General features: G+C 51.2%; 2 protein-coding genes across 10 annotated transcripts in view; one reads left to right on the top strand and one right to left on the bottom strand.

Annotated features, from left to right (window-relative positions):
* PPP2R1B (protein phosphatase 2 scaffold subunit Abeta) overlaps positions 1-21684 on the top strand; it is a 33283-nt gene extending 11599 nt beyond the window's left edge. The window contains exons 9-17 of one of the 6 annotated variants that reach the window (XM_058690220.1): positions 243-377; positions 1152-1325; positions 3985-4045; positions 8263-8417; positions 8771-8913; positions 9307-9398; positions 13670-13791; positions 20712-20792; positions 21540-21684. In XM_058690220.1, coding sequence (XP_058546203.1) covers positions 243-377; positions 1152-1325; positions 3985-4045; positions 8263-8417; positions 8771-8913; positions 9307-9398; positions 13670-13791; positions 20712-20792; positions 21540-21632 — 1056 coding nt within the window. In that variant the 3' untranslated portion in view covers positions 21633-21684. Of the gene's footprint in view, positions 1-242; positions 378-1151; positions 1326-3984; positions 4046-8262; positions 8418-8770; positions 8914-9306; positions 9399-9802; positions 12179-13669; positions 13792-20691 lie in introns of those variants that run through there. The other 5 variants (XM_058690222.1, XM_058690225.1, XM_058690221.1 and 2 more) reach the window with 5 other exon arrangements.
* SIK2 (salt inducible kinase 2) overlaps positions 21680-27956 on the bottom strand; it is a 121467-nt gene continuing 115190 nt past the window's right edge. For all 4 annotated transcript variants that reach the window (XM_058690216.1, XM_058690217.1, XM_058690219.1 and 1 more), the window contains 5 exons: positions 27548-27832; positions 27258-27421; positions 26162-26272; positions 25350-25441; positions 21680-24726 (listed from right to left, as the gene is read on the bottom strand). In XM_058690216.1, coding sequence (XP_058546199.1) covers positions 24105-24726; positions 25350-25441; positions 26162-26272; positions 27258-27421; positions 27548-27832 — 1274 coding nt within the window. In that variant the 3' untranslated portion in view covers positions 21680-24104. The remainder of the gene's footprint in view (positions 24727-25349; positions 25442-26161; positions 26273-27257; positions 27422-27547; positions 27833-27956) is intronic.

Raw genomic sequence — 27956 nt, 5'->3', positions numbered from 1 at the left:
AGTGTAAAGGTGGATAGGGAATAATTGGGACAGTTATGTTAATGTGACATTGTTCTTTATTGTGTTGGGAATTGTAAAATGCTCTTTGGTGCATAGGTTTGTGTTGTTACACAGATGATCTGAAGAAGTGTATCAGCCAGTGAATATTGAAATAGTGCTGTCTCTAGATTCCTTGGGAGATGGTATGGAAGTCTCTGTCATCTTGCCACAAAAGAAGGCTTTTAATTTTGATTTTATTTTAGGAATTAGTATCTGATACAAATCAACATGTCAAATCGGCTCTAGCATCTGTAATTATGGGATTGTCTACCGTTTTGGGAAAAGAGAATACCATTGAACACCTTCTACCTCTTTTTTTAGCTCAGTTAAAGGATGAGGTGAGTCCGTCTAAAAACTCTGTTGCCTTTGATAGTCAGTGATTTGTTTGGTTTTGGTTTGGGGTTGCACTAAAATAGAACCTGAAACAGGGATGAAGGGATAAAAAAAGGTAGCTTATTTTAAACCAGTGACAATTCCTGTGTTTGGGTTTGGAGTTCCAAATTCTGCAGAAAATGAGCACAAGGAGCCATTGATACAGACCTGAAAACGTTTTTATGTCCTCTCTGCCTGATTCCTGCTGATATCCACTGATGTCATCTCTTTAAAGCCAATGTTTCTTCATTTTAAATGCTTTAAGTTAAATATTATAGTATCAAAATTCTAATGATAGCTATAAAATCTATTGACGATTCCAGTCAGTTAGGCGTGATCATAAATGCTTTGCATGTATGGTTATGTTTAATCCTCAAAACAATCTTATGAAGCCCATCTCATTATTATCCCCATTTTATAGATGAGGAAACTGAGCCAGAGAGATAAATAATTCACCCAAAGTCTTGGCAGTGGCAAATCTGGGATTGGAATCAGTGTAATTTGATTCTAGAGCCTATGCTTTTTATTGTTCTATAGACTTTTCATTGAAAGTTCTGGTAGATATCAGTTACATTTATGTGCTTTGAATTGAGTAGTGAGTATTTGTTTTAAGGCTGTACTTTTTTTTCACCCGAGTCAATGCTTTCTTATTTAAAAAAAAATGTTTGGCAGTTGTTAACCTCATCATGATAGTAGGAGAACGTTGGCAGAGACCTTGATGCTCATATGTGTTCTTGCAGTGTCCGGAAGTTCGTTTGAATATCATCTCTAACTTGGATTGTGTAAATGAAGTGATTGGGATCCGTCAGCTCTCTCAGTCTCTCCTTCCTGCCATAGTGGAGCTGGCTGAAGATGCCAAGTGGAGGGTCCGGCTGGCCATCATTGAGTATATGCCACTGCTGGCGGGCCAGCTGGTGAGTACCTTGGCTCACCAAATGATGGGTAGCATCAGATCGTCGGGCACAGTCGCTGTGGCTCATAGGAGCCCCACACAGCTTATCTGATAATGTTCATTTAGATGCATGAAAGTCTGACCTGGTTGCCCAGAGGATGGTTTTGATCTTCTGTAGTGCATTAACTTCTAACAAGAAGGTATTACAGAAATGCCTTTCACCTCCTCACCACCTAATAGCAAAGCCATAGAAGAATGTCGTTTTGGTATGTATAAGAGAGCATGGTATTTAGTGTCTCCATGTCTGAAGGAATTCTTAACTGAGAAGAAAAGGGAGTGTGGTTTCAAGATACGTCAGCTTTGATTTTTGCTCTGGGCAGCTTCCCTGTTTGCCCATATTCTGAGCAAAATGTCCCTGGTTACCACTTTTCCTACGTTCTGGATACAGGGAGTTGAGGAATCATCATATAGGGAAGGAATATGATGTTTATAGTGTTAGTATTTTGGACAGAGACCACATTATCGCTGTTTATGTTACATGGTTAGTTTTACTCTGATAATCATAGTAATTAAAATTTCAGAGGCGCCTGGGTGGCTCAGTCAGTTGAGTGTCCGACTCGTCATTTCGGCTCAGGTCATGATCCCAGGGTTGCCGGGTTGCAGGACTGAGTCCCACATCCGGCTCTGCATTGATGGTGGAGCCCACTTGGGATTCCCTCCCCCTCCCCCTTTCCCTCCCCCTCACTCTCCCTCTCCCTCTCCTTCCCCCTCTCCCTCCCCACACTTGCTGTCTCTTAAAAAAAATTTAGCTGGGGAGATGGACAAGTGATCACTTTTAGGGCAGCGACTGTGTTCAGTGTTCTTCTTCCAGAGCCCGCCAGTGTCTGGCAGCAGTTAAGCACGTAAGTACTTGTAGAATGTCGAATGAACGAATACCTGAATGTTTTTTGAGAAAGCTACTAATACCTGTCCACTTGCAGCTAACATTGCTGCATTTTGTGTCCCCCTCTCCCCCAGACTTCCATTACTGTCAGATCACAGCAGGTGGGATGTAATTTCTCTTTTCTTAGACCCTTGGATGTATATTACTGATTTTGGCATATTTAGTTTACAAAGCGCACCCTGTGCATGTCTGTGGCATCATATATTTTAAAAAATTTGAAGTGTCTCGTTCTTCAGGATGGATGCCAGAGGTATCTGTGTATAGCTAAATAGGGTCAGGTGAAGTCATGTTGTCATCTGTTTTTCCTGTGACTCCCACGTGCTGCTGAGGGTCATCTTCTCTTCTTCACTGGTGACTGTCATGGGTCACCTGTCCAGAGTAGAAAGCGGCAGTGCGTAACTGCTGAAGACTGAAAGTACTGTCCAGAAGGGGGGGTGGGGGTGATGTTTCTTTTAACCTCTGCTCCCTTCAGACCTGTGCAGCTGGCAAAGGTGGGTAGCTCTGTGGTGCAGGAGTCTGGAAACAGGGCGGGTGGTGGTGAGTTTGGCGGACTCATACCTGTCTGGCGGGGGAGACGTGCAGCAGTTGGGAGCGCTGTCCACGTCTTCAGCTTCTTGTTAGTATCATGTTGCCTTGTTACTTATCACCTTACGTGTAAAGATTTTTATATCACGTAGTCAATTTGTAAAATTCTTCCAAGGCTTTATATGTGGCCTGGCTTGTGGACCATGGTGAATGTAAAGTTAAGCCACGGTAGTTAAGATCCAAGAAAAATCCATTACCTGGAGTGAAGAGGTTGTCTTTGAAAGCTGGCATGGTAATCGAAGTGTATGCTAACACCTGTTCACAGTCTGTGATCATAAAGCTCTTTTATTCAGTCACCATTTTCAAAGCACTGCAATTTTATATTCACTGTCTTTATTTAAAGTACACAGTCACTGGTCAGTAACTTCTTAGCCGCCAGAGAAATTAAAAAACCTGTAAACATGCAGACCCCACAAAGGAGGCACTAGGAAAGCAGATGTCACCTGGCACTGTCGCACATGCCGCAGAGCCCCACAGGGCTGGGCGTGTGTCAGTCCGCCCGTGCTGGAGTGACCGCCCGTTGCCAGGGAGAACAGAATTGGGACGGCCGGGGTGGTTCCACCTGTGACTCTGTGCTGGGGCCACTTCCCCTGGAGTCCTGTGCCTGCTCCCTTCTCCCTCTTGTGCTTTCTCCCATCATCCCAGAAATTCTTTCTTTAATTGGGAAGCTATTTGTCGATGTCAGTTTCTTCATCTTAAGGATTTATTATATCAACCAGGAAGGAAAAAAATGAGAACTGTTATTATGGACAGGTATTTTCGTGGGTAGCTCATTTTTCACAAGTGATCTAGATGCTGCTCGGCACTCCGTCCACGATGCGTTTTTCCAGCACGTCTGCAGTGTCGGGTCTGGCTCCTGGCTACCCTCTTCTCTCCCACCTAGCAGGGCTTGGGCCATCTCATGTACGGTTTCTTTCTTTATGACTGTTGTCTAATAAGATAGTCTCAGAATTTGTAAATCACATTCCATGCTATTTTTTTCTGGCTGGTTCATGTATTCAGCTTATTTGGAAACCTGTTTTTGTTTTTTTTGTTTTTTTTTGTTTTTTTTTGTTTTTTTTTAGCTTTTGGGTCATTTTGATGTAATGTAAATAGACCATCTTGATTTCTGAACTTTGGAGATACATATTAATGGAATCTTTTGTATCTATAGGGTGTGGAGTTCTTTGACGAAAAGCTGAATTCCTTATGTATGGCCTGGCTTGTGGACCATGGTGAGTAAGTTAAACACAGATTACTATGGAAGGCCTGTGTGTTTGTGTACATCCATTTTGTTCATAGGTTTCCTTTTTTGAAAGGAATCCTAATCTGATCAGACATTTAGCCTTACCTTTGTAGGGACGAAGAAAGGCTTCAGTTAGAGTCTAGTTAGCTCCCCTTGAACACGAGCTTGACGTTTTTATTTTCTGCCAGTTTCTTTTTCTCTTAAATTTTATTTTCTTCATTAAACAATCTCTGCCCTGTTTCGTAGCCATTCTGTTATGTTATTTTCAAACTATCTTTTTTAACCCTACACTCCTTCCTTGTCCCAAGGGCCTTTGGTCGAACATGGTACTCTAGTTTTCGGGTGGGGTAGGGATTGGAATCTGATGAAAGGCCCAGGGGGTAGAAGTGGCTGCTTGGCTTCTTTGAGGTGACGTAGGGAAGGAGGTATTCAGGGGCGGGGTCTCGGAGGGGAAGACATCAGCTGTGACTTGGGGCGGGGGAGGGGGGGCACCCGGATTTCTGCTTTTGATGAGAGGTAGGCTTATTGTTCCCTGGCAGCTGGTGATGCCTCGAGCTCAGGCAGGTCAGATGGAGCACCTGTTTTAGAGAATAGGTTTTGAAATAACTTATCTTCTCTGTGTATTTATAACATCATTCAGCAATCACAGAATCCTTTTCTTCTCAGCGCCACAAACTCACTGAAAGCTATCAAAGTATCAAGGCAGTGGATGTTTTCTGTGAAACCACCTTACACGTTGACTCTTTGCTAAGGTCTCAGGTGCATGTATCTCCTCTGGTCTGCTAGGCAGCGATGCGGGGGAGGGGTGCCCTCTGTACCCATGAGATTCACAGCTAGGCCACATGTCCAGGCCTGGCAGCTTCAGTGTGGCCTGACACCTGTTCATATGAGGGCCCTGGGGGCTTATAAAATAAGAAACTTTGGTTGCATATTTTGGTGGATATGATAGGCATCTTGTTTCAGTACCATAGCATCTTATATGTCCTGTATGTACTCAGGATGTCTGCTCATCTGCAGTGCTTCTGCCTGGGTATTTGGAAGGAGGGGGAAGCTTGTGTCCACTTGTATGTGGAAGGGGTTGCTCTAAGGGCATGTTTCGGTCATGTGGGAGGTTAAATAGCTAAGAGAGTGAAGAGGAGGGTGTGAAGGAAATGTGCAGATCTTGTGAAAGCATATACAAGTAATTTTAGCGTTTTCAACCTAAATGTGAAGACTATTTTCTTGTCCTCTAAGGTTACCTTTTTATGGCCAATTTATTTTTTTCTTTTTCTTTTTCTTTTCTTTTATTTATTTATTTTTTTAGCGTTTATTGATTTTGAGACAGAGAGAGACAAAGCATGAACGGGGGAGGGTCAGAGAGAGGGAGACACAGAATCTGAACCAGGCTCCAGGCTCTGAGCTGTTAGCACAGAGCCTGACACGGGGCTTGAACTCACGGACCGCGAGATCATGACCTGGGCCGAAGTCGGCGGCTTAACCAACTGAGCCACCCAGGCGCCCCTATTTTTTTCTTTTTAAATGAAACTTAAGCTTGATAAATCGTAGGAAAGAAATTTTTCTCCTTTTTGAAAGAAAATGTTTATTTCTCATAGATACTTAATGTTAGTGGAAAGACACATCCCAGCAGGTCATTCGGTACTTTTTTTTGAAAGCTTGCATTCTAAATTCTGAGGAACTTGTTTTTTTAAATTATTTTTACTGTTTATTTTTTAGAGAGAGGGGGAGAGAGAGAGACACAGTGCCAGCAGGGGAGGGGCAGAGAGAGGGAGAGACAGGATCTGAAGCAGGCTCTAGGCTCTAAGCTGTCAGCACAGAGCCCGAGGCGGGGCTCGAACCCACGAACCGCCAGATCATGACATGAGCCAAAGTCAGATGCTTAACTGACTGAGCCACCCAGGTGCCCCAATTCTGAGGAACTTTTAAAGTCCTGATGTTCCACAGAGAATTGAATTCCTGACATCCTTTCCATGTAAGATTGTACTGTCTGTGCAAGTCAGTTATTCTTTTCTCAGTGCTCAGATTTTTTCCCTCCCAGTTGGGGAGTAAGAGGGACCCTTGGCCCTTTTTTCTGCAGCGGCACGCTAGCATGCTAAACTTAAGGCATTGTAAGCGTTCTTTGAATCAATGAAATGTCAGCTCTGTAGTTGTTCTGTATGTAATTAATCACATGGGATTTTGTTGTTTGGTTTTGTTCTGCATTTTAGACTAACTGCTATGTAGTGATCACTGTTCAGTTAAATTTTTGAAGCTTTTTTCCTGCTTACTAAACTACTGCAAGAATATTGTGAAAGTCCAGAGTAGTATAAAGGAGAAAGGGTCATCACTTTTTCTGAGGTTGAGTGGACAGTATTGATCAGGGGGAGGGATCTAGAAGGGGAATGGATTTCTTACAGGAGAAGGGGGCAGGCATCAGAGTGAGCACATGGAGGGTGTTAGGCATTCAGAGGGACCCTTGAGGGGAAGGGGAGAGAGACGAAACAAGGAGAGCCAACTGGCAGAACTCTGGAATGGTTTGCGTTCTTTTGGCACAAAATTCAGAGGAGCCAGGACCATAGCGGGCGTCTGCCAGGTCCCGTTGAGTACAGCTGAGGTCAGGGCCCAGGCCGAGTGTGTGCGCCGTCTCTGCTTACTCCGGCGCGAGGTCCCGTCCTATGCTAATGGCGTGATGACGAGAAGGATGTTGAGCAAATTAAACAACAGAATCAGACAAGACACAGATGCTCTTGGTGGTTCCACCGTAGCGGGGGAGATGGGGAAGGGGTTGTGCGAAACGCGAAGGCTCTGAATGTGGAGGGAATTGGGGTCTTGGGGCGCGGGTAGAAAAGTCGGCTTGAGTGCGCTCCACGAATGCTTCTGGCTGTCACTGACAGGTTGCTTCTCCCATAGACCTTGGTCAGGTTTCATATTGGTAATAAATTATGTACTTTCTTGGCTGCGCGGTCCTTCCTGTTGGCCTCAGTTGGCACTGCCTGAGGATCTGCTCACTGGGAAGAGTTGGGTGTTTTCTGTCCAGAAGCCTCACATAAATCTTCCAGGGCTGGGGCTGTGGCTTGGATGGCTACCCTTGCCTGTCCCATTACCCAGGAGGGTTAGGCCTGCCTAGGGAAAGAAGTAGAATAAGGAGTGCGTGCCCCCTGCCCTGGACTCGTTATCTGAGCCCCAGCGTGGCGTCCTCCGGGACCTGCGAAATGCGGTCGCACCAGGCCTGATTTTGGTCAGTGCTGTGCGCAGCAGCGAGTTGTTGAGGAGGTAGTAGCTCAGGCCTGATCATCTAGATTGACGATGTCCTTGATAAATGATCTTACAGGGAATTCTTAGACGTTAAAGCGGGCGGTCATTCACAGAAGATGTTGACATGCTGTCGCACCATCAACATTTTAAGGGCAGAGAGGCAGGTCGTCGGAGGTTTTCATTTGCTGTCATGCAGGGGACCACACTGGCCTCTAAGCGACCTCCTTGCTGGCTTTGTCTCCCCAGCTGTTGTTGTCGCTGCTGGAATAATCTTGCTTAAATACCACATTGGTCATCAGGTTACAACTTTGCCTTAAAAACTCAGCGTTTTTCTTACAGGGTCTAAATTTAGCTCTCCAGGTGCTGTGTGTTCCGGGTCCCCCCTGACTCTTCGACCTGATGGCTTGCTGAGTGCTGTTAGTCTCCTTTGTACCCTGGGTCCATTTGTGCCCACCAGGAATTCCTCCCTCCTCTCTCTACTTACACAAATCCTCCTCAGTCTTTGAGGTCCAGAGCAAGTCGTCACTTCCCTGAAGCTTCCCAGACCTCCCTGTTCTTTTTTCTCTCCACTCTGGTACAGCCCTCGGGACCTTTGCTACACGCTTTCATTCTTCGTCAGGGTCCGTCTTCCACCACGTGACTTGTCGGCCTGCGTTAGCTTACGTGTCTGATAGAGCACGTGATCTTTGAGGGGAGGGAGCCTCTGTTTTCTTTCCGGATCACCTGGCACATAGTAGGCACTAGAACGAGCTCCCTACCTCCTTTGTCTTGGACATAGGGCACATCTGTAAACTATGATAAGACCAAGTCAGTATATCATGAGTCACGTCTGAGCATGTTTGCCAGTGTAGTACAACTAAATCAGGAGTGTTGGGAGGGTTTGGTTTTTGGTCCCCTTGGCTGACGATGTGAGCGAACGGGGCTGTGCTCCTGACTTAAGTTTCGTGACCGTGTGCTCTGCGCCTCTGCTGCCAGTGTATGCTATCCGCGAAGCCGCCACCAACAACCTCATGAAGCTCGTTCAGAAGTTCGGAACAGAGTGGGCCCAGAACACCATCGTTCCCAGAGTGTTAGTCATGGCGAACGATCCCAATTACTTGCACAGGATGACCACCTTATTCTGCATTAACGTGAGTCTTCCACAGGATTATTGCTAAGCTAAGGCGGTAAGCAGGTTTTTGGGGCTGTCGTTCAGAATTCTGAATAATCTGTTTCTTATACCGATTAACTTGGACGGTTGACGAGAGAAAACATCCGTTTTTAAATTCATGGTAAAATGTGCAGGAGTGCGGTCAGCCGGGAATTCCGGTTTAACTGAGTTTTCCAATGCTCCTTTGTATCCCGCATTCGGAGGTGCAAACGAGAAACCTTTTCCTGCAGGTCAGTTACTTTCTCATTAAACGTTAATTTGTTGTCGTGGATTTGGGGATATTTAAATACATGAGAAAGTGTTTTAAGTGCGCTCTCTTAATTCTTTTTCTAGGCGCTGTCTGAAGCCTGCGGTCAGGAAATAACCACGAAGCACATGCTGCCCGTTGTACTGAAAATGGCAGGAGACCAAGTGGCGAACGTCCGTTTCAATGTAGCCAAATCTCTTCAGAAAATTGGACCAGTTCTGAACACTGAGTAAGACTTGAGTATTACTCTGGTTTAAGAAGTAGATTTAAATTTTTACCCTCTTCTGGGGAGTTAGAGCAAAAATTAAGGTCACTGATTTTCCCTTTACCTGAAATAGGGGTTTGTGTAAAGATGATCATTTAACAACCGTGTCTGAAGTGTTCACTCCGACTTCTACAATGAAGCTACTGTATGATTTTGTATGCTATTGATTGCAACAGCAGATCGTTGTCTGAAGCTATTGAGGATTTTTGCGATTACCTAGTTAGTATCCAGAAATTGCCTAAAGAATTAACTTTTTAAAAATTTTAAACTTTCAAAATTACCATAGAACGTGTATATCCTAGAGCCTTTATGTGGCTCAGAGGACTGCCTTTCACAGACAATCCTGTTGGATTTCAGTGCTTTGCGGGAGGAAGTGAAGCCAGTACTGCAGAAGTTGGGCCAGGATGAAGACGTGGATGTCAAGTACTTCGCACAGGAAGCTATAAGTGGTAGGCCTTTCTGTTTCCGTCTTGCACCTCGGGCTTTGGCTGTCGGGGTGGGCATGAGCGAGGTGGGCAGGCCATGGTGAAGGGGAGCGGAGGGCCGAGAGCGTCTACAACGCCTCGCCCCTGGCCCCTGTAGAACCTTTTTGGCCCACTGCTGAGCAGGCCATTTTCTTAGTCCCAGGGATCGGGCTGGGCGGACTAGGATTCTCACTGGTAAGAACAGTTTGTTGTCTGGATTATAATGGTTTTAAAGTTTAACTTGATGAGCCTGGCAGAGTAAAGAAACTGACCACGGTGAGAAGTTAACCATGTCATGCTTTTGGGTCATTGTTGGCATAGTGAACATTCACATAGATAGTTCATGAACTTTCTGTGCCACTAACTTGATTCTGTTTGGAATTTTCCAGTGCTTGCATTGGCATAATGAGGATCAGGAGGGAAAAGACTTTACTAAATTCTTATCACAGATTTCTAGTCAATGTGTTCTTATGCTGGGTGGAGACAGAGTGGAAAACCTTCAAGACTTCATCCAAGCAAATGGCAACAACTTACAAGAGATCAAATTTCAGTGACTTGATTCTTTCTGAAGACGAAATGGGATTGTCTGTCTCTTCACTTTTGGGATAATTACATTTAACGCATTCTTCTTGTTTGTGACCAGTTCCTGACCCTTGGTCGGTCATTTCTTGATTGCCTCCTAATGATTATCCGGCACCGTCGGGGCTCCTGCACACTTGCTGTTTGTTTGGTCAGGCCCCGGCCACTTACTGTCTCCAACCACGACTGGATGGGTTTGGACCCAGACAGGGAGTGGAGTGATTCTCTTGATGTTTACATGTATCTGTGTGTGTCTCCCTCCATGATTCCCAAGTTAAATGTACGTGATTTGGAATACCTTATTTTATAAACACTCTGTTTGGGAGCTACACTGAGATGTCACCTAGTGAAAGCCACATATTCCTGGATACCGATGGTCTGCGTTAGTGTCTCCCATGAAAGGGGAGTGTGGAAGCTCAGGGTTCACGTAGAGGTTGTCTTGGGGTTTATTTGCTTGATTTTTGCTGTAATCATGTCCTTCGGAAACCTGAAACACAGATGCCACTTGCTGCTAGCCTGGTGTTGGAAGCTGACTGAATTTCAGTGGCTCACCATGGCAACAGTATTCAAACACCGCTCCTTCGCTCCCTCCCCCCACCTCCTTTCCTGGTCTCTCCACCAGAAGCTTAAAACTTAGTGCCTCCTAACAAGCAGTCGTTTTACTGCTTCGTTGTAAGATTGCCCTTTGTGTGTCTGCTGGTCGGCTTCTGGGAGGGATTCCTGCTCTCTAGCTGGCTCCGCTTTCAGCTCTGCTGACATCTGGTCCCCACTGCCTTGTGCCGCCGGTAGCTACCAACAAGCTTCCTTCCTAACGTCTTGGTGTGGGTGACGCTGGAGACTTACCGTTTGAAATGTTTGTGTTTGTACTTTACGGTAAAACCTCGTTAATTTCTCCTGGAATTTAAGGTAATGAGCTAAGCCGAAGGGTTTGCTGGAGCAAATTAATACTATGTCAGGAAACCCATTGTATCTGAACTACTTAAATCTTTTTAAAAAGCTCTCTTTAAAAAGCCCCCTTTATCCAATTGATATCCAGTTGATATGCCAATTACTGATCACTCTTCAGCTTTATTAAAAAAACTTCCATGAGGATCGTTACGGGTTACACCTTTTTTTTAGATGTATTCATTTTACTCTATGTCCCTGAAATATTTATGTATTTCACCGAGAATATTGATACTTATTCTTCGAGATTTCAAACTCGCCTTGTCCTAATAATTTTAATTAATGACGCTTCATTGTAGCTTATGTTTTGCTCCTCGTATGTTGCTGTGTGGTTTGCTTGTTTCCGTTTGGGTTTTTGAATTTTCTTTCACTCAACCTTGTGTAAACCCAGCGAGCCCTGTCCTGCTCCGTGAAGGTGAAGACTTACTATAAAGGTCTGCACATGAAACTATTATGTAAAAAACCAAGTTGGACCAAATGCTTCCAGGTTTGTCATACGTTAGATAAACAGAACCTGACTCAGACAGTATCGGCCTGCATTTGAAACTGCCAGCTGCCTTCTAGGAAGTTTCTGTTTTATTACTTTTTGGGCCAAGGATTAAATCTATTGCTATGCAAAAAATTTTCCTGCATTCTCATTTTAATGTCTTTACTGTTATGCTGTAAACACTTTAATTTTAGTTTGATGGTTCTTTTTGTTCTCTGCAGGCTGTGTTCCACTTGGTGAATTGCATATTTGAGAGGCTGTTGTCTCGATTCTTGATTCTTGAAACAAAGTCACACAGCTATTGCTTTACTCTTTGGTTAGGAATGCCATTGGTTTGGGGACAGACTTTTAAATGCCTTTTAGACTTTAAATGTACTCCTGGGGAGCCCTGAGCACTGGCCTCTCCCTCCAAGACTGTGGTCAAGAGGAGACAGAAGCCCTTGATTTCTCAAGCATGGGTCTGGGAGCTAAGCAGGGCTCTGTCATTTTGGGTGACCCCGTAGGGACTTGATTGACTTTCTGATTAAGCGATAGGGAATCCCTTCTGTTACTCAGGGGAGCTGTTCTCTGGCTCATAACTGGTCATATTGGCCATGGATTACTTTTCTTATCTTGATTTCATTAGAATGTCAGCTCCAGAAGCTCTGGAAAGGCAGGGATTTTTGTCTATTTTTTTGTCTTCTCCTGTATCGCCAGCACCTAGATCAGTGTCTGGCCTACATAGAAGGTGCTCAATAAAAACATGTTGAATGAATTTCTAAAACCTGTCCTCTGATGTGTTGCGTGCGAAGAACATGTTGTCGAAGGTACCAGACTGCGTCTCCTCCCGCTGGCCCAGGAAGGACTGTACCACTCTTACACGAGGGTTGGGCCCCCCTTCCTCAGGCCCCGCTTTGGCAGCGGCCCCGCTGGGGTTTGCGTGATGGCCCCCAGTGTACGTTGCCGGGGAGGAGCGTAGTTCTTGTCCTGCCCCCTTGGCATCCGTTCAGTCAGGGAGGAGAGTGGAGCAGAGACAGAACAGGCCTAAGCCAGCATAGCCGTCCCCTCAACCACGGGATTCATCTGTGTGTTTCTTCCCACGTTTGTGTGGCTTCCCCGTCACAGGATCAAGAGGCCAGATCCTTTTTCCCTGCGCTGCTGTGAAGACAGCAACCTGAAGACACGTCCTGTTTTATGAGAACAAACAGCTCAGTGTGTGGTTTTTGACAAGGGCTTGTTGCAGTGATGGCCCTTGGCTCATGGAGGTGCCACAGCTTGGCCACTGGGCTGCAGGGCCCCGGGGTCTTTGCTGGACGGCTCGTCCTGATCAGCACAGCGGCCCGACCTTTGAGCTGTCTGGTCCAGGCCTCTGGGGTGCTCACTCAGACCTTTGGGGGAAACGGACGTGTCATTCCTGACGCAGAGGGGAGCCACAGCGGTGCGTCCTCGGTGCGGCATTACCCGTCACCGTGTGGCCGCGGAGTGGAAAGTCGATGCTTTCCTGGAGCACTCACGTGCCGGTGGCCCCCAGGGACGGCGGGGCAGGGCCGCCAAACTCGCTGGGTGCGCGGCCCGCCTTCTTGCCTTGTACTGAGCTTGTGACGCTCTGGTCCCCCGCCCCGTGCTCTTCTCTTGAAGCCGCCTCCATCCGCTCTGCCTGGAGCCCAGAGAGCAGGAGCCGCCGCCTCAGTTTGAGGATGAAGTGCTTCTGCGCCGGTGTGGGATTGTCTCCCTGGGATTTGTGTCACCGCCGCCATCTAGGGCCTTGCCCTTCTCTCCCGGTCACTCCTGTGGCGCCGGACCTTTTTATACCTACAGTGGTCCCACTATTCCCCGTTCGCCTCCATGAGCCTCCTGATTCCAGGAAACTACATAATGTTCGGTTGAGACGGCAGTCTTCTGGAGGACGGAGTTGACTCGCTGGGTAGTGAAGCCGACTCCTTCCCTTCTCCAGGTCCCTGAAGCTGACCCTCCCAGTTCTGAGAGGAGTCTGGTCTTTTCTGTCCGGCCGGGGCTCTGCAGGCAGTGACCGCCGTGTGGGGGGGCACCCAGCTGGCACCCTAAGACCCTGTGGGGGTGGCGCTCGGTGGCCCTTGAGGGATGGGCACCTTCAGTGAGGTTCTGCGGTGCTTCCTGGGCCCGGGTCCCCGGGGTTGTAGCAGTGCTGGGGCAGCTGGGGGCGGGGGGGTGGGGGGGGGGTCCTGGCTGGGAGGTGCTGGCCGGCGGGGCCCAGGGCCGGTTACGGGACTGCCGTCTGTGTCTCCAGTGGTGGCCCAGAGGCTGAGGAAGCCAGATTTCCCTGCGAAGGACAGTGAGGAGCCCAGCGTTCCTGGGGCCGACAAGAACCACTTCCTGAGGGCCAGAGGGCCCGAAGAGGACCCAGGAAAGGTAAGCGCCACGGACACCTGGGCTGCAGGTACGCGTGCAGGGTGGCCAGCGTGGCGTGGTGCTGCAGCAGGGGGGCCTCTGCTGCAGCAGAGTGGTACCTTTAATTCTCTTCAGGAGACTGATTTTTCAGGCCAACGGAGTGTGGTTTTAAAGCCTGTTGCCCTCCTCCTTGTCCTTCCTTCTGAGGGGCGGGGTGGGCTCTCCAGAGCTCTGGGGCTCCTGTGGCCACAGGCCTCCCGGCCGCCCTCCCTGCTGTGTGGGCAGCAAGGCTCACACAGAGGACGGGGTGGTTGGTGGAGTCGCCTCTGGAGATGCGGGTTGTTCCCACTCCCCTCAGAGACTGGTGGCCATTCTCACTTGCTACGGCTCCTCTCAGGCGGTTCTCTCCATTCAAGGGAAGCACCATTTCTGTCACTTGCCCTGTGTCGGGGCCCCAAGCCCCGTTTGATGTCTGTCTAGGGGAGGTATACGGGAATTTTCAACTTGAGAGTAACTGCTCATTAATCGAAGCTGGTGCCAGCGCCTGCCCTGGGGCTTTTTGTTGGGAGCGTGGTGTATGGCTCACAAATGCAGCTGACTTGGAACAACAGGGGTTGGGGTGCTGACCCCGCCCCCCCGGCCCTGCACAGTTGAAACTCCACATAGAACTTTGGACCCCCCAAACGTAGCTACTGGTAGCCTTCTGTTGACCGGAAGCCTTGCCGACGACACCAGCAGTCGACGAACACATATTTTGTACGTTATGTGTATTATTTCTTACAGCCAGGTCTGCTAGAGAGGAGAACGCGTATTAAAACCCTAAGAAAGGGAACTACACTCACACTGGATTTAGGGGAAACCCTGCGTGTAAGTGGATCCGCGCGGTGCCCACGCCGTGTGTCGGGCCGCTCTTGAGCTCGGGCTGTGTGTGGTGGATTGGGCAGACGTCGGCCTCCTCATGCCTGCTGTGGTGGGTTTGCTTGGGGAACATTCTGACGTGGAAAGCTTGCCTTCCGAATCTCCCTGGCTTCTCTCTCGTTCTAAGTAGACTGAGGCCACGAGAATTTGGTCCTGTTGTCCAGGCCCCGAACTGCGGTCCTTCACCGTAGAGTGTTCTCCATTGCCTGTGGGCTGGAGCTGCCAGGCATGCCCGGTTCGGGCAGCACCCCCCCCCCCCCCCCCCCCCCCCCCCCGCCCCGCCAAGCTGTTGTGCTGGTGGCTGCACCCTGGGCTGCGCTGGGGGACATTGTCGCTCACAGCTGCGGCCGGCCGCGGGGCCCCGACATGCGCCTGAATGCTCGGCCCTTTGTGTCTCACGGAACTTGGCCTTTGGGAAGATGCCTTCACTGAAGGGGCAGGACTGAGTCACATATTTTCAGGCCTACGCCGCAGCCTTGCTTGGGAAGAAAGGTGTTAGGTGTTTTCCTACAAAGTCAGGGGCAACTGGCCGTGCCACTAAATAAATGCAGCGCGCACGTCTGACCCGAGCGTGGGACGCTGGAGGCGACCTCGCCGTGGCCGACCTGCTCGGCTAAGTCAGCAGCCCCGCGATGGCCGCGTTAGCTGTCGTTCCTTGAACTTCGGGCCTCGCGAACTGTGCGGACTCTCCTTTGGTCTTCACGGCCCTAAACGGGCGGTGCCGTTGGCTCCGTTTGTCGGCGGGTTGTGAGCCTCCCCCCACGTCTTGTCTACTTCGGGGTCTCCTGGCATTGGAGGCTGCTGAGGCTGCAGATCACTGAACCCAGAAATACCCCCTGCCTTCCCTGCCTTCGTTTCTCTGAAGGAAAATGACCTGAGGGTGAGATGGAAGGAACTGAGTGTTGCCAGGCAGAGCCCTGCGTGTCAGGGGCCGGCAGCCAAGTGAGTGATCCAGGAAGTCATCCAACGCAAGCCAGAAATTGTTCTTAACCCCTCCCTCGCCGTCCGTGCCGCTGGCCGCCCTGGTCGGCCTTGGGGCCTGGCGGGAGCCGTGGGGCATCCCTGCCGCCTGGGCCGGGGAAGGGGAGCCCGAGGCCAGAGCCGTTTCGGTTCCTCTGGTCGCAGGGTGCCCGCTCGGCTCTGCGCCTGCAGAGCAGATGTCTGTGCTGGACGTCACCCGTGCCCTCCGTGTGGGACCCGCCGGGGAACAGTGTGGCCGCCTTGAGCTCCCGGCCCACCCCAGGTGCGCTCAGCTGCCTGGTCGTCGTGGCAGTGGCGGCGGCCGGGCCGTCCCCCTCCTGCCGGGCAGGGCTTCCCTCCAGGACGCTCTGCGGTCGCCCTGCGGTTGCCCTGTGGTGATGGGGCTGCCCTCCGTCAGGCGAGGGTTAACACAGGATTTGTTTATTGAATCACAAAGTAGCCATCACATGATTTTAATCAAAACACCATTTCCCTGACAACAGTGATGTCAGTCTTGTTATTGCAGGAAGGAGCAGCTGTGAGGGACATTCGGTCTCCACGCGGCCGGGTTTGGAGACTCAAATCCAGGGAGGCATCCGTAGATAATGGTTGCGGGCGCCGACGTGCCGAATCCTCCTCTTCCTCCGCTCCCCTCGGTCCAGCAGTCCGTCTGGCACAGATCCCTCCTCCTGCACCCCTTTCTCCTTCCGCTCTTGTTTCCACTTGTGGTTTTTCCAGCTTTGCTGATTTCCCCCAGACTTCGCGTCATCTGGGCCCCGAGGACCTCTGGCCTCTGGCCTGTCTTCCGTGCTCTAACTGGGCAGCTCCGGCTAGCCTGAGGTGGGGCCACCGGGCAGCTCAGTCGTCTGGGCTCTTGGGGCCAACCTCCTGCCTGTTCTGTCCTCATTCCCCCCTGCCCGAGAGCTGCCTGGGGGCCTCCTGGGCCATCTCAGGAGCTCAGCTCTGGATGCCTGGAGGGAAGAGGCCCGGAGAGGTTGCCGGAGGCCTGGGCGTGGAGGACGCACAGCAGAGACTGGAGCTCTGGCCTCTTCCTGGCACCATCCCCACTGCTGGAGCTTGGGGCCGTCTGCCCCTCTGTCCAGGGGCTTGGCCTGAAAGTTGTAGGTGGATGACACAGGCCTTCTTCTGGGTGGGATGTAGCTTCTCGTGGATGCTCTTCCGGCTGTGGGACCTGTGGCTGGTGCTGCCCAGAACTCATGACCGAGAGTGGAGGAATCCAGGAACCAAAGTTCTCGGTTCTCCACCTGGAGCAGGTGCTCAGAATTGGGCAGCCACCCTCGGCCAGTGCCGAGGTCTCCCAGGCGTCCCACGCCCATGTGGGAGTCTGCTGTTGGGGGGTGAGGAGCTCAGCGAGAGCAAGACGGGTGGAGGGGAGACTCTATGAGGAGCTGTTGAGGGGCTTTCTGCTTGGAGGGCCCGGCCCCCCTTGACCCTCACAGTAAAGCTAGGAGTTAAATCAGCTGGTGTCCCCGAGTTAGTCCTGGGAACAACGAGCCTTTGCCATGATGCGCTCAGCACCCTGGCGGGGCTGGCAGTGGTGTTTTGCCACCTCCCACGCTGTCCCTGGCACTGTCCGATGTCCCCTATCCCTGGCAGGCGCCGCTCTGCCTGGAGGGCCTTTCTGGTCAGGGGTGGGGACTCCAGCAGGTGAGCCTGGGGAAGCGACGCCCTGTTCTCCTGGCCGGGCCCTTCGGTCCCTGGGGCCTCTCTGCTGGCACAACGACCCTGCCCAACATGTGGGCTTCTCTGGTGACTCCAGGGCAGCTCCAGTGGGTCTCACGCTGAGGAGGTGCCTGAGACTTCAGCGTCCCCTGCATGGTGTGCTTCTAGGAAAGGCCTCGGGGCCTCCGCCTCCATTCAGCTGGGCCTTACTCGCAGCTGCGCAGTGGCCCTGGCACAGTAACGGACTCAGTCCTGAGGGTCGGCACCCTGAGACCTGTCCCCTTACAGCATCTCAGGCCTCATTATTTCCTCCTCCTCTTTGAGGAGCAAGGAGAGATTGAGTCGGAAACTCCCAAAGCCTCCCTGATGCGGAGCTTGACCGGACTCTGTCTGTGAAGGAGCACGGGCTTGGGGTGCGAGGCCTTCCGTGCCTGGGCAGGGCCCAGATGTGTGGCGATGGTGGCGTGCTGGTGAGTGGACTGCAGACACCGTGTCCCTCTGCAAGTGCAGGCAGTGTTGGTGAGTCCCAGCCCCCACCGGGCCTGGCAGAGACCCCAGGCCTGGGGTTCAGCTCTCCCGAGGGGGCTCTCCCTCCTCCACGTGGGCCAAGACTTTGGCTCGCAAAGGCTGCAGAAGGGAAGGATGTCCTGGAGAAAGTTTAAGTCAGGGGCCCGACTAGCTGGTTTCAGTCACTCTGTGCCAGCAGGTCTGTTATTTTGGCTTGTGCCCCTGGGCTGTTTTTGGCAACACGAGGATCATGGAGAAATTTGGTGGGAAAAGGGATAGTTAGCAAAATGCCATTACTGAAATTGAGTGCTTTCCTTTAAAAAAAAAAAAAAAAGAGGCAGTTGAACCTCAGGGTCACCAAGTTCTTGGGTTGCCCAACAGGGGTGACAGCTCTCAAGGTCAGGACCGAGCACCTGCATGCGGTGCTGGGGCCGAACAGGTGGGCGCGGAGCGCCGTGCTCTCTTGCTGTGCGTGGCCGCCCCTGCAGACGTCAGGCGATCCCCGCGTGGGAGCTCAGTTCTGCAGCATGGGCTCCGCTGCGACGGTTTGAGTGAAACCAAATCCCCGTTGAACTCGCTGCCGGAAAGCAGGATTTCGCGCTCTTTCACTCGGGTCTACTCGCGGTGCCTCGCAAAGGGATTCTCCAGCACCGGAGGGCGCCGGGGCGGTGTGCGCGCCAGCAGCGGGCGGAGGGCTCCTCAGGCCAAGAGAGGGGGCCACTGTGGACTCGCAGCGGGGGCTTGCGGCACCCCGCCCCTCCCCCCAGTTGCTCTGCAGCTTGAACTGGGGGAGCCCGAGGCGCCCGCCCCCCTCCTCTGCCGGCCTCCGTCTCGGAGACTCTGGGAGAGCCAGGCAGCGCGGCCCAGGCGGCGGGCTGTGGTCAGACTGTCCCCGCCAGCCTTCTGCAGTGGCTGACATGGACTCGGGCGATCTCAGAGCAAGGTATTATTTACCCTGCTGACGTCAATGAGAACATATTATCCGCTGTCCTTTTCTGGAGCCTGAAATGGGCACCAGAGCTCAGGGAAAACAGCCACCTTCCAGACTTCAAATAAATTCCACTCAAGGCCCGATGAGGTAAAGGCCCCATCTCGTCCGTCTGACATTCAGATCACCCAGGCTCTTAGAAAACAAGTTGTTTTTATTTTAGTTCAATTTTATGTTGGAAACATAAAAACAGTACATTTTCTTCGCAGAAAATTACCCCCTTTAAATTACCATTTGATAACAAAGATCATTTATTAAACTGCATTTTAGGCAATTTTCTAACAGTGAGGGACAGGTTACATTTTTTTTTTTTTTTTTTCACATTGGAGCTATTATGATTTGCACTCAAAATACCAAAGCTATTGAACTCACCATTTTTTCTTAGTAACTTAAAAAAAAAGCACACAGAAAAAATAACTACAATTAGATTTTAATCAAAAGGAACTCTTTCACAAAACCAAAGACCAACCCTCCTCCTTTCAGAAATAAGCAAATAATCTTGCCCTTTCCACAAAGTGCAAATATCTCGATCACTTTTATTTCTTAAATTGCAGTCCCCGAAGAGAAGCGGACCTTTTCTTTCTGCTTCTTTTCCCTTCGGAGATCTTGGCCAAGGCGGGTTTTTTCACCCCTAGTGGGAAGCCATCGCCACTCGCATGGCCTTGATGGAGATGTTGAACCGGCACACACATCACCCAGCCAGCAGCCGTCCGGGTTTTCACTGTTGGCTCATGTGACCGTATTCTAGGCCGGGGTCGTGTTTCTCCAGGGTGCTGTTTTGTACTTCCTCTTTCACAGCTCCCCTCTACCCACCCACCCTGCCTCTGTTCAATCAGAGTGGGTTATCTTTTTTCATCCCTAAAAGTGTCTAGTCAGCACTTGTGTCTGACGGACCTTCCCTGTAAAGAAATGGTAAGGTCCCTCTCCTCGAGGCCAGGCAGCTTTCCAGATTGTTCTCCAAGGGCCTCCCTGGGGCTGAGCCCAGGGGGTGGGGTGAGCAGAGGCTCCGCAGTCAGGGCAGGGTGGGCGCTGCCACCATGCATCCACTCCTCCTACTCCTCTAGGAAGTGAGCGTCGTGCGACTAGAAGGAACCAGACATGCGGGCTGGGAGTCTGACCTCCGGTGGTTAAGCGGGCCCTTGAAGGATGTGGGGTCCAGGGCTGTGGCCTGTCCCTGCAGGCGCCTATTCCCCGAAGCCAGGCGGCTGCCAAGGGGAGAACCTGGTTGCAGGGCCAGAGCCCCCTTCAGCTGCTACTTTGCTAAGATGGGGCTCTGTTTGTGGGCTCACTAGGAGAGTCCGATGCTACCGCGGTGGGGGCAGTGGGGGCAGAGCCTGCGTGAGGAGCTGGAAAACCCCAGAGCCTGTCCTGGCTCCTCCTGCGCGGGCTCTGCTCGCTCAGTCAGGTCACCTCAACTTTGAAGAGCCTTGGTTTCCTCAGCTGTGGGAGGTGAGCCTGTGTCCAGCTGACTTGATAGACTGGTTGTGAAATGGAGGAGAGCCCTGGTGAAATGTGTGTGGATTAATGTACACACGTTCTCACGCAGGGGAGCTGAGGGCTGGGGTGGGAACCGGCAGGGCTCTCGGCTGCGGGGTGGGGTGTGAGCGGGCGGCTCTGTGTGGGGGTAGGACACCTGCCTGCGCCCCCACCCCTTCTGGGCCACTGGCCGAGCAGGGCCACACTGCTGTGCCTGGCAGAGGGCGTACATCCATGAAAAAAAGGTTTTTGTCTAGTTCAGAAACACAGCTGATGCTGCTCTTGTCTTTCACCCTTCTGAAGATGTTTCGGGAAGTTTTTGTAGACTTAACACGGTGATCAAAGATTCCTGCCTATACAGTGACTCCAACTTACTACCTGTTCTCCAGTTTTTACCTTTGATGTCTAGGTACAGAGAGAGTGCGCGGCTCAGGCGGCTTCCGAGGAGGCAGTAGAGATGGCCCGGTTTAGGGGTACACATGTGGCCAAGGTAAGCCCCCCACACGGGTCCGAGGACACGCTGTACGGTCTCTAGAGGAGGAGGAATGTGAAAGAGATCTGGAGTAGGATATCCTTTAAACCAAAAGGGTGCTTACGTGTAACTGTTGACAGAAGCTCTTAAACGTGATCCATGGACTCGCGCGGCGACCCCTGTACTTAAGTACTGCGGCCTAAAGATGGGGAGGGCCCCGCCCAGGAAACCACTCATCTGATGTATCCACGTCCCTGAGCTGGTGGCCCTTCCCCGTGGTTTCTGGTGGGCCCCCCAGGCACCCCCTGGCTGCATACACCCGCTTCTTCCCGATTCCTGGTGCCCCGTGCACCCCCCCTGAGGTGCTAATGACAGCGTGGGGACAGAGGGGGAGAGGCCTGGGGGTGGCGGGAGAGTGGCCTGTTTCCTCCCCAGAAGGGCACATGCCCTGTCCCACCTGACTCAGGAAACAGCCTAAGTCCCCAGCCAGGCTTGAGTTCTGAGGAACAGAGGGAGTCTGACTTTCTCTTTCCGAGGGGGAGGAAGAGTTTGGTACAGGGTCCTTGGTGCCAGGTACTTAGTCCTCCTCCGTGGGCCCCAGACGTTAAGTGGATAGCGGAGACGGGGTGCTGCCGAGAACCTTCTGCCCTGTTCTCAAGATACCGCGAGGGCAGTGCCCGCTGGGGGGGCGGGGTCAGTGTAGCCCCCCAGGGCCTTTAAAAGGGAGGATTTCTGTTGTGGTAACACGGCGTACTTGCCTTACAGGGACCAGCATATCAGTTGCATGTAAATCCCAGAAACACACTTGCCCAGCTGGAAATTGCAGACCTAGTACATTTCTCCCAAAGCAGAGACTGATACCCCTGGATTAAAAAAGAACATAAAAAATAAAAGTACCACGCGTATTGCACTTTTTGCCGAATGACATTTTTACCTCACGTTCATCTCACCAAAGTCTCTTCAGAGGAGCCTGGTTTACAAGACAATAAAGCTAATGATTACTATACAGTAGTGCACACACTGCTAACGTGAAACAGACTGGAGGATTTCAGAGAAGCCTCATAAACAGAGCAATACGAAGCCTTCTTAGTGTCATCTTAGTGTGTGTGAAAACTCAGAAGCGTACAGAGGTCACTAGTTAGGGGGCAGATCACACAGGGCTGGGAAAACACTTGACCACCACCAGTCTCCGCTCACCAGCTTACATTTCAGTCAAGACGATCGTTGTGGAATTTATTGATTGCTGCTTGAAATGAGGAAAGCAAACAGGAGCTTACGACACGGGTCCGGCAGAGTGGTTCACGCTGTTCACCGGGGGAGTGCCTCCCAGACCTGGTGGCTGCTGGGACTGTCCCCCCAGGCCGGCCTCACCTGTCAGCCATAGCTCAGAGGTTTCCCAGGCTCATGGCCCACGGCCTCTGTGTCCACCTCTAAGTGCCATTCTTGCGACCCCAGTTTCAGGCCGGAAGGCATTTTAATTTCACAAATACTACAGCGCTTCTGTAGATTTTGGAAAAAAATCCTTTAGTCTAAAATCAAACCGTGTTTCATAACTGGCTTATTTTGCAGACTGAAAACAGGTTAGAGATGGTAACACAAGCATCGCTTAAATGAAACGATGTTCTCTATCTTCCGAAACCATGAATCTGAAGCACAAGGAGGAATAAATAATCCACAGAATGAACAGAATTCATTCCTCCTGGGTTTTCATGACTTGTGGCCATCAAAAAAACAACAGTCCTCCACCGCACCCTCTCTTGCTAACCCCGGACCCCCACCCCCCTGCAGAGGGCCTCCCTGATACCGGGCTAGGGGCTTCTCACCTACTCGGGCAGACTACAAAGAGGAAAGGCAACTTAAAGGTGTTTCTAGATGCAGCATCAGTGTAGTGTCTCTCTTTGTGCTTTGTGACGCTTTGTGCTCAGCCCAGTCACCTGCTGCTAGGACAGGCCAGGCTACAGGACAAACGACCGTCTGTCAGGAACACTGGGTTTGTAACGCGGGGTGGTTACTCGCTCCTTCTAGGTACACAATGAACTAGCTGGTGCATCTAGCTTTGACTTCCTCTGATGAGTGAACTGGAAGGGTTAAGGTTACGTTTCGCTAGTCCTAGAACGTGTTTGGCAGATGGTCTGCTAGATGGTTAACACATCTGTGGTTCTGAATATTGCTGTAATACTTGAACATTTCATTACAAGTTAAAACTTTGAAGGAAATGAAGAACGCGATTCCCACATGGTGGAAAACAAACTCCGAAGGGACTTTGGATTCAGCCTTGACATAAATGGAAAACTGTTGGTTTCTACAGAAAAGAAAGAATTAAAGCACGGTCTGGGCAAAAAAGGCACGGCACTACCACTTCACATGGGAGATCGAAGTTCATTTTTCTTGTCCTTAGAATTGCTAAGCCCTACATGAAACTGTCCAAATGTACAAAGCTCCATAAACTACTAGCAACATAGAGTATAAAGTCAAAGTAGTGACTACATTTTAAAAGCGCCGCAAGGCCTTCTGAAGACTGACCGCCCGGGAGCAGCGGTCTCCACAGAAGACTCTGCGGGAAGAGCCCATCCTCCCCTGGCCCAGGGCCGGTGCTCCCCAGTCTCCACTGTGGTGGGTCTCGTGGTTCTACAGGTAACAGAGTAGGAGCCCCAGAAACCTCTGAAAAGGGGGGGGGGGGAATCACTGCTCCAGGTGGAGACGACTGCCAGTATCAAGGCTCAGTCCCGGCTGTCACTCAGCAGCCCCTGAAACAAAGCTCACGTCCCCCTGCTTTGCAGTGGCCTTGGGGACAACCTGCATCAGCAGCTTCAAACTTAGGATTCGGTGACGGAGCACAATTTTCCTTCCTATGCGTCAAATCCCACTACGTATTTCTCGACCTGCCTGAACATGACGGGCTGTCGCTTGGCTTCAGTGAAAAATATATTGCATTTTTTTTGTGTTTCGTTTTGCCCAGATCTAATGGCACACAGCCGTTCACCAAGGTTTCCCCCGGTAACGAACTGCTGTAGGTCTACAGAAAACCTAGGTCTGGATGTCTCATGACAACATCTGTCAGCGCCTCCCACCAGCGTTTCTCCACTTGATCTAAGGGCCCGGGCTTCAGCTCCGACGTGTTCCAGGCCCTCGCCCCACAAGACCGCGGTGAGACAGAGCCAAGAGGAAGCGCTGCGCGCCTGGCCAGGCCCTCTTGATTCCAGTTGGGCAACGTGGTTTTTCTCCTTTTGGGAGAGGGCAGGAAAGTAAGCTTGACACTTAAAAGGCTGGAAAAAAAATAGAAATCCACATTCTTCCCTCACTTGAGCCGCCTCACTTCCTGCGCCGAGGTTAATTTACCAGGACGTAGCCCCCGTGCTGTGGATCCACAGCCTCCAGCATCTCACAGTCGAAGAGTCCAGGGAACTCGGCGAGAGCCAGGGGGTCGTAGCTGGAGGCGGCCTCCTGCAGTCCTGAGCTCCTGGGACAGTCCTGCGCGGCGAGGCCGCTCTGCGCGGCTCCATCCATGGGGTACTGACAGGGCGGGGGATAGTCCGGCTCAGGGGAGGCCGCCCCCGGCAGCTCGCAAGTCTGATAGGGGAAGCGGAGGGGCGCGGGGGCGGCTCCCGCCTGCGGGGGCGGCGGCGGGGGCGGCGGCGGCGGCGGCTGCTGCTGCTGCTGCAGGTGCACGGGCAGCGCAGGGGCCCGGGGCCCGGGCGAGGCAGGCAGGGGCTGCAGCCGCAGGTCCTCGTACTGGTGGCCGAGGAAGGGGCTGTACTGCATCTGCTCCGGGGCGGGTTCCAGGACGGGGCTCAGGGGCTGGGCCAGGCCGAAGGGCGGGGGCGGCGGCGCCTGCGCAGACGCCTCCTGGCGGGGAAGGGGCGGCGGGAAGGGGCTCTCCGCTATCTGCATCTGATTAAAATAGGCCTGCAGCTGAGACTGTTTCTGCAGAAAGAGTCGCTTCTGGTGGAGTCTAAATTGGCAACAGCAAAAGAAAGAAGTTTAAATCTTCTTCAGGGGTAGCAATTTTAATATAAATCCAGGATCAGTCATTCGCTTCCGTCCCTCCCGCTTCTGTTGTCCGCGCAGGAAAAAAACGGGACAGGAACGGACTGTTTGGTTTCTTCTACCTCCTACTTTCTGTCCCCCCATCCTGATCCTTCAGTGCTGAAGTGCACACACTTTTTGTCTAAGACTGAGCTTTTCTCCCTGTGAAGCTAGAGGCACCTTTCCCACCTGGGGTGTTTCAAAGTGGGGGTGGGGGGTTCCCCACCCAGCTGGCCTCTGGGGGCAGCTGCAGGTTGACGGATTAGGGTGACTCCTGGTCAGGCGTGAGGGCACGGATTACCACCCGGGGCGATGAAGTATAACCCGCTCAAACTGCTTTAGGTCACAGATTCTGAAAGCTTAGGTCTATTCAAACCCGAAAGGGTAAGGAAACAGCACACTTCGGCCGCCGTCTCCTGCCGTGAGTATCCCGGGACACTGGAACATCTAGCTCAGTCATCACTTCTTGAAACCTATTTTCTACTTAGCAGAGGCAAATGCCATCCCGGGAGGGGACGGACGACACCTCCAGCGACCTCCCTGTCTCACCTGTGTTCCTGCAGCTGCTGTTCCAGGCTCCGCGGGGCTTCCTTACAATAAAGCTGACAGGTGTTCTGGGCTTTGGACAGAAGGCTGGGCTTCTGGAAGAGCAGAAAAAGAATTAGGAACACGACACTATGATGTCACCTAGGATGCAGTGACCACAAGGTCCGCTTGCCCGGAGTTGACCAGAGGACGAAGTCAACCGTGTCCTCCAGAATCTGTGCGGGGTAATAAAGGCACAGACACTTCCTCCCTGAGACCCGGGGCGGGGACCCGTGCGGCCCAGTGGCCCTGCACCAGCAGGCCTGTGTGGTGTCCGCTTGACCAGTGTGGCTTTTCCGTTTCTAAGAGTCCTCTAGAACTGTAAGGGTCGTGGAGATTTAAAACTGAAAAGGTTGAGTTAAATGTTGACAGCCAAGATCTTAGTGCCTGCTGAATAAACTGGGATCTTTGTGTATCAATTTTAAAGATTTTCAGGCATTAATGCACAGAACTGATACTAAAATTTTGTTGGCTTGAGATTTCTATTACTCACTACGATGCATAACATTAGGAGCAAAGAAACCGGGTATCTGACTCCTACCGGTGGCCTGATTCTTGCCTGGAGCCTGAGGACAAATCCTTTTCTGCTGCCAATACAAGCACGAGGCTAAGTCTGAACAGGTTTCTAGAAACTACAGATTCAGAGTCCATCTACCAGCCTATAGAGAATACAGCATCTCCCCTGAAAAGTCACCAAGCAAAACAGGTTTCTGCTGTGCTGCAAAGCAGATTCTGGGCGAGCATAGTGAGCGGCAGTAACAAGGGGAACGTCGCACCTGGAGTCTGTGCTGCAGGTACTGGGCCTCCAGGCTTTGCCGTGGGGACAGCTGAGGACGCACACTGCTGGGGACAGTGGAGACCGTTTTCTGCTGCTGAGAAACTTCCTCCTGAGGAGCAAGGGGGATGGAAATATTTTCAATTCTCCATGTGGGAGAAAGTTTTAGTTCCGTGTTTAAGAACCTTGGCAAATGTCCGACAGGAACTCCAACTCTGTCAGACTTAATACCTAACGCTTTTTATGTAACTAGTAGGCTGAAGGTTAATCACTTGGCAAAAAAAGGTATCCGTGTATCATCTGTAGTAGACAATTACCCAGTCAGTACTGTGGCGAAGGCGCCTGACAGCAACAGGCCAGTACATTCATGTGGCCATTAAATGCTGTAATACCCGTGATGCACCGAAAATAGGCGCAGACTAAAATTTATTGGGTAAACAGCAATATTTTTTGGTATTTTTAGCATAAATAATCCACTTAAAATATTTAATGAAGTGACATCAAAAGTAATGGCATGGGAGCCTGAGTGGTTCAGTCAGTTGAAGCGATGGACTCTTGGTTTTGGCTGAGGTCATGATCTCAGGGTTCATGAGTTCGAGCCCCACATCAGCCTCTGGGCTGACAGTGCAGAGCCTGCTTCGGATTCTCTCTCCCTCTCTCTGTGCCCTTCCCCTGCTCTCTCTCACACACATTCTCTCTCTCTCTCTCTCAAAATAAATCAACTTAAAAAAAAAAAAAGCAATGGCCAGAAACTTCACATTCATGTGAGTTACTGTTTTTGTGTGTAGGCGTGGGGGAGGGGAACTCAAGGGACACTGTAAGAAGTTGTTCATATAACATCTGCCATATGAACCAAACATAGCTTGAGACTCTCTACACCTCCTTAGGGCAGTCGTCACCTGGGCCAGCGGGGGTGGGTCTAGCCTGTCAGTGGCAGGTGCCAGCAACAAGGAAAGGGTTCTGGGCTGCGAGTTCTCCAAAACGACCTGTTGGCTCCGGGACTGGAATCGATCTTCTAAATGAAACGACACACCCTTCAGGACACACTCCTGCCTCATCCTCGTAGAGCCCCCATGGGAGGGGCCTGGGGCACCCACCTGAGGGCAAGCGCCAGCAAGGTCCTGGAGCTGGGGTGCCGCTGGGGCCAAGTCCTGGTCTGCCTCTGGCCCTAGCTGTTCATACAGCAGCTGCACTTTGTTCAACTCTAGGATTCCTTTGGTTCTAGCCAGATTCTGAAGATGTTGTCTAAATGCCACAATTCCTGAAAGAACGATGACCAGACATGTGAATACAACGCAAGGCCTTCCAGTGATGAGACGTGTGAAACCAACGTAGCCACAAACCCCCTCAAGTCCTGCCACAGGAGAGTTTGACGAGCCCCACTCACCTTGGGTGAGGGAGGTATCCGACGCCCTGCGGCCCTCTCTGAAGCTCACTGGTGACCTGTTGTGAGCCTCTCGCTTCTGGGAGCTCAAAGCCTGCATGGCTGGGTTGGTAGGTCTCAGGCTGATGAAGGGAGAGGTCATGCGTGGGGACGGCTGATTGGCTAACATGATGTCCTTAAGGGAAGGGTTGTCCTCCAGAAAGTTCAGGTCCCTCTGAACAGACCCCATCTCATACTCAGAGTCCACACTGTCAAGGGAGGGGTTGTCACTCATGGAGAAAATTTTCCCTTTAAGAGAAAAAAAAGAAAAAAAAAAAAAAAAAGACCAAACCGAGAGATATATGGCCAGCAGCAAACAGCGCCTTCTTTGAACATGGAATACAAAGCACAACTAGCTTGAGTTTGCACAGCT

This window comes from Neofelis nebulosa, chromosome 10, assembly GCF_028018385.1.
Source record: "Neofelis nebulosa isolate mNeoNeb1 chromosome 10, mNeoNeb1.pri, whole genome shotgun sequence".
NCBI lineage: Eukaryota > Metazoa > Chordata > Mammalia > Carnivora > Felidae > Neofelis > Neofelis nebulosa.
The sequence above is the reverse complement of the archived record's forward strand: the minus strand, read 5'-3'. Positions and strand labels throughout refer to the sequence as shown.